General features: G+C 59.9%; 1 protein-coding gene across 1 annotated transcript; it reads right to left on the reverse strand.

Annotated features, from left to right (window-relative positions):
* Nucleotides 1-719: 719 nt before the first annotated feature.
* On the reverse strand, nt 720-4,052 carry LOC135994577 (noggin-2-like). The gene has a single exon (XM_065645205.1). The coding sequence runs from the start codon at nt 3,331-3,333 to the stop codon at nt 2,695-2,697; it is 639 nt and encodes a 212-aa protein (XP_065501277.1). The 5' UTR covers nt 3,334-4,052; the 3' UTR covers nt 720-2,694.
* Nucleotides 4,053-5,801: the final 1,749 nt, after the last annotated feature.

The raw sequence follows: 5,801 nt of genomic DNA on the forward strand, positions 1-5,801 counted from the left end.
CATTCCCAGCCCCCCTTCCCCGCACAACTGAACTCAGCCATTGAGCCCAGCGAATGGTTTATTTCCCAGGTTAGCACAAAGCAGGGGTCTCTGTGTGCCCCAGGAACCAGCAGAACAAAACGCACAAAGACGTTAGAGGGCCATTTGTAACCAAATCCCAACACACCAGATACTGTTGGGATTATGTCAGAAATATTTTCCCAGAATGCCCTCCCCCCATGCTCCTGCCTACAGATGTTCAGCCCCCACACCACAGATGTTGTTCCTCTTGCAAAATGAGCTTTCCCCTTCCTCTCCCAAATGCCCCTGATGTTTTGCACATTGCCTTCGCCGAGATCTCTTTTCCACCCTGCCCTCCACATCTCCCCCTTCCCCAGTCCCTCACTGATGAATGCACGGAAAGGCCGACCTGCCTCCTCGCGTGGGGCTGAGCGGATGGCTGCAGGGCTCTGCAGGGGCATTGGCTGCTGGATGTCACTGTCCTTCTCGCCTCATCCCCACCATGCCTGTTAGAAAAGCCCTCTCCCTGTTTTGGCCTCTCTCCATGCGTGACCTTGGGGCTCTGCAGCGATGCTCCAGGGAGGCTTGCTGGACCGCTGAGGGATGCAAGCCAGACCCCTCAGAGGGTCCCACAGGCTGGTGCCATGCCACTGTCCTCAGCGTGGAGGGGGACAGGGTCTCCCTGCTGCTCTGCAGACAGCTTGGTAGAGCACAGCTTCTTGCTGGCAAGGGCCTTCAGCAACAGTTTGTTCCTCAGGGATGCCAGGCGCCTTTCAGACACTCGAGGGAATGGCCAGACCTTCCCCTCCAGCACCGGCAGCCCACGCGGAGCATGCAGGGGGAAGGCCTGGCAGCCCGTGAGGGACCCACTCCAAGCCCTGTGACAGACAGACAGACAGACAGACAGACAGACAGACAGCTCTCCATCGGGAGCGGGCTGCACCACCAGTGCCTCCACTCACCAGTGCTGGGTTCCTCCCCAGCCAGCCAGCTGCTGGCAGCCCGTGTGTGCGGAGCCGTCCCGTCTCTCCCGTGCCCTGGCTCTGTGAGCTCTATAGGGAGAACGGGGGGTCCCACCAGCCCCAGCACACGAGGGCAGAAAGCTGAGGGCAGGCAGCCCCATTGCAGGCTCAGCAGTTCCTTCCGACCCTAGCATACACCCAGCTGTGCCGCAGGGGACAGATGCCAGCCCCAGGCTCCATCGTGGCAGCAGGGCTGGGCACAGGGCTCGTCTCCATCCTTCCCTCCTGCGCTAGTGGCAGCAGCCGAGAAAAACATTTGTTCTGACACACCGGGCTGCTGAGCTGTGTCACTTTGATGGCCGGGGTGGTAACCTCGACTGCTTCCTCTGCCAGCAGGAAAGCCAAATCCAAGAGCCACAGAGCTGTGGGAGCCCGGGACGGGCAACATCAAGCAGGAATCTCTCAAGGACTTCAGATGACACCTCCTGTCCAGGACATGCAGCTCTTTTATGCGTTATGAGCTACTTCTCTCCATTTTTTTTTTTTCTCCTTCTCCCCAACAGGTTATATACACAAAGAAAACCCAGAGCAGGGTCCTGGAGAGGCATAAATTGGTTGAGTTCTACCAGCCTTCGGGGTGTCTCACAATTTACACAAGCATGGCCCAGCCAAAGCCCTTATTCATCACCTGCTCCAAGCAAGAATTCGAGTCTCCACTGGTCTTCCAGGGAGCTGGGGTGCAGCATGGGTTTTTTTCTTCAAAGATAGAGTTTATTGCTAAAAATGTTTTGATCAGTGATAGCTCATATTTACATTGATATGTTTTTAAAGGAATATTCAAGTAAACATTTCCAATAGTTTCTGGCATAATCTCTAGCTTTTTTTCCTATACACAAACATTAAAAATAAATAAACTGTACACAGAAAATTTCCTTTAACATCTCTACATGACTATATGTATTCCCACACAACAAAATGATTCCACTCTTTCATAGATTTGTACTTTTCTTTAAAATTTCCTCCTTAATTAATTGTTATACACTTAAAAAAAATCCTAGAGAGCTCAGCAAATTAGTTCAAACATCAGTGACAAGGTCTGAAGAAGACAAAAAAAAATACAGCACAGAGAAATAACCATCTTCGGGGATGCTGCCGTTCTTTGCCCTTTTTATTTTTTTTATCCCTCCCCCCCCTTTTCCTTTTGTTAAAATCATCTTTACAGGAAATTTCTGCCCTTCCCTTCAGCAGGGAAGTGCTCAGGTTCTGTGAGGATGGGTTTAAAATGTGGTCCTATGTCTTTAAAATAATAATAATAATAATAATAATTATAATAATAAAAAACAGCTGCGATTTTGCCCCTTTCCTTTAAAATCTCTCTATTTACACGGCTGGTAATTTCTTCTTTTTTTTTTTTTTCTTTTTTAGTTTTTATTTTCCTTTTGTTAGAAGGCTATATATGTATAAAAATAGACATCTGATTGTAGTGCTTTACTGTGCCTTTGGCCTGCCCTGCAGTTCCTGGGTTTGCTTTTCCCCTTTCAAATAAAATAACATTAAAATAAGTCCAAAAAAAACCCCCCCAAAAATCAACAAAAAACCCCCCCACCAACAACGGTTCCTCCTCCTACCACCCCGCGCTGGGGAGTGTGGAAAAAAAAAAAATCAAAACAACCAATCCCCCAAAAAAATCATCCAAACGAGAGAAGGCGGCAGTGCAAGGGGCTGAGGGAGGCTAGCAGGAGCACTTGCACTCGGAGATGAGCGGGTACTGCACGGGGATCCAGGTGCAGTACTTCTGGCTGGACCAGCCCTGGCAGTGCCAGCGCAGGAAGGTCTTGGTGACCGACTTGACGGGCTTGCAGAACATGCCCTCGGGCAGCGAGCAGGACTTCTCGGCGAAGCAGTTGCCCTCCTTGATGTAGCGGGGCCAGAAGCGGACGCCCAGGTCCTTCCAGGTGTAGAGGACGGGGCAGTAGGTGTACGCCCAGAGCCACTGCAGCACCTTCCGCCGCGCCTTCTTGCCCACCTTGAGGCGCGGTCCCTGGGGCGGACCCAGCTCCAGCCGCCGCAGCTCGGCGGGCAGCGCCGCCCGCCCCCGCCCCGCCGCCGCCTCGGCGCCCGAGGCGTTGGCCGGTCCCGGCACGGCCACGGCCATGAAACCGGGGTCGAAATGGCTGCCCAGCTTCTTCCTCAGAGTCCTCTCGTCCAGGTCCTGCTCCTTGGGGTCGTACTCGGGATCCGGGTGCTCCACGATGTCTTTGACGGGCAGGTTGTCGCTGGGCGAGGGTCGCAGCCGCAGGAAGGGCTGCCCGCCCCCCGGTCGCAGCAGCCCCAGGCAGGAGCAGAGCAGGAGCGCCCGGATCGCCGTCATGCTCCGGGAGGGCCCCCGCCGGCCCCGGCTCGGCGCTGGCTTCCCCGCGGGGCTGGCGCGGCGGGCTCGGCTCCTAGCGCTGCCCGGCGGCGCCTGCCAGCTCCCGGGGACTCATAAATAGGCAGAGACAAAAGTCCGGCGAGGCCCGTTACTTTAAATAGCTCGGCCGAGGTTGTGTGACAGACGCATCTGAGGCTCGCTCCGCGCCCGCGGCCGCTGGCTCCCCGGGGCTCCCCGCCGGGCCGGCTCCAGCCGCGGCCGAGAGCGCCGGGGGGTCCGTGCCTCCCCCGCGGGCGGCGGCGGGGCAGGGCAGGGCACGGAGGCGGCCGAGCCTTCCTCCTCCTCCTCCTTCGCTGCTCTCGCTCGCTCCCCCCCAAAATTCACAGCGGACTCGTCTCCATCGCCATGGTGACAGCTGGGCCGAGCCCCACGACAGCTTGTCTAGACGGTGTGACAGGGTTTGGCGTGAGACCGGAGCCCGAGAATAAAACCCTCCTTTATAGCCGGGCGAGGGGGCGGGGAGGAGGGTCACGGCGCCGCAGCCCGCTCGGGCGGCCCCTGCGCGGGCACCGCCGGGGCGCGGGGCTCAGGCGGCGGCGGCGGGCGGCGCCGGCAGCGCCCGCGGCCCGGCCGGGCTCCTCCTCATGGTGAGCGGCTGGGGCGGCCCGCGGGCCCCCGGGGCATCCTCGGCGGAGGGGGGAAATCCCCGGCACCGGCGCGGCGAGGCGATGCGGCGCGCCCCGGCTCCCGGCGCGGTCCCTGACGGCGCCCGCCGCTCCGCGCGGCTCCTCGGCGGGGGCGGGCAGGGGCGGGCTCGGCCGCCGCTCAGCAACCCCGGCGACCCATGCTGCCTCTGCTCCGGGGGCCCGGTCGGCCCCGCCGCGCTCAGCGCATCCAGCCGCGGCTCCGCGCTTCGCCCGCTCCGCGCCCTGCGCTGCCGACTCGGCTCGGCGCCGTGCAGCCCGGCCTGGCGGAGCTCGGCTCGCTTCAGCGCGTTTCGGTGCAGGTCGGTGCAGGTCGGTGCAGTCCGGCTCGGCCGCGCCGCGCAGCCCCCCGCTCCGCGCCCCGCCGCCCGCCCGCCGCGCACTGCCGCGCCGCCGCTCGCCGCCCAAGTTAAATACGCGCCCGGCGCGCGGCCGCCCCGCCCCCGCTGTCACTTTCGCCGCGCGCTGAGTGACAGCCGCGCCCGCGCGGCCGCCGCCGGGTCCTGCCGCCGCCGCCGGGAGCAGCCACCGCCGCGCAGCGCGTCCCACCTGCCGGCCCCGGGGCCAGCGGGGGCCGCCGGGCGCTGGCCCGGGCTGGGGCGCGGGTGCTGCAGGGCCCGGCAAGGGGAGGCACCGGGGCCGTCACCCCAGCAGTGGGCACGGCGCTGGGTTCGCAGCGCTGGTCCCCGAGGCAGAGGAGCCCTTGCATGCCCTCGGCATCCTCCGCGCCAGCCCGGGGTGGTCCGGGCACTGGCACAGACCTTCTGGCTAGCTGGGCCCGAGCTCCGCCTCTGCTTTCCGCAACCACTCTGCTGCCCCACTACGTCTGTTTCTCCACAAAAGCCCATGCCGCTTTGGAAGCCCTCTTCCAGGCTCTTCACAGACAGCTAAAAGATGAGTGGGGCAACATGTCCCTATAGCCCCTCCTGGGCAGGACCCCTGGGGCCACACACCAGAGTGAGACTGCCAGATGCACCCCAGCATCAGCACCTCATCAGCCCCTGCAAGGGAGGTTACAGTCTTCCAGAAGCATCACTCTCTCTCTCGAAATTGTCCCTGCATCCCTCAGTGCAACATGGCGTGCTAGCAAGCTGCATTAAATCATTGGCTATTTCTTCACCTGCTTCTCATCAGTTGTGGGGCTAAATGTCTTGGCGGAGAGTGGGACCCACAACCTTCAAGGCACAGAGGGTGGGAGCCTGGTGTGTGTCAACACAGCGAAAACCCAAACTTTTCTCACCTCTTTTACCTCCACATTGCTCGGCACTGAGATCACACTTGAACCATATCCAGAAATTGGACACACAGCTGGTTCCTCCAGGCTGACATTCCTGCCCATGCCAGTCACTCCCTCCCAACGGCATGAGATAACCAGCTACCCACTGGGGCCAAGGCAGGGCGCGGAGAGAATGAGCCAGATCGTGGGGCCAATTTCTCACCGCAATGTGTTTATGAGCCACCAAGCAAAGCGAAGGGCTGCAACAGGAGGCCAGCCAGGAGCACCCCACCGGTGCACACTGAACATGTGCAGAGCTGGCTTCACTCAGCAAACTAATGAACAGAGCATTTCCCCCGGGTTTCTGTCTCTTTGTCATCCCAGAAATGCCAAATGTTGGGTTCAGACAGGAAAAGAAAACAAAAGCCCCAAAAATGGAGAGTTCAGAGATCCAGCCCTGAGTCTGTGCAAAGTCAGAGCATCCCCTGGATTCAGGGAGACAAAGAGTTGTGTGCTGGCTCAGGAGCTGGTCACAGTGTGTCTTGGTC

The sequence above is a fragment of the Caloenas nicobarica genome, chromosome 14, assembly GCF_036013445.1.
Source record: "Caloenas nicobarica isolate bCalNic1 chromosome 14, bCalNic1.hap1, whole genome shotgun sequence".
Taxonomy (NCBI): domain Eukaryota; kingdom Metazoa; phylum Chordata; class Aves; order Columbiformes; family Columbidae; genus Caloenas; species Caloenas nicobarica.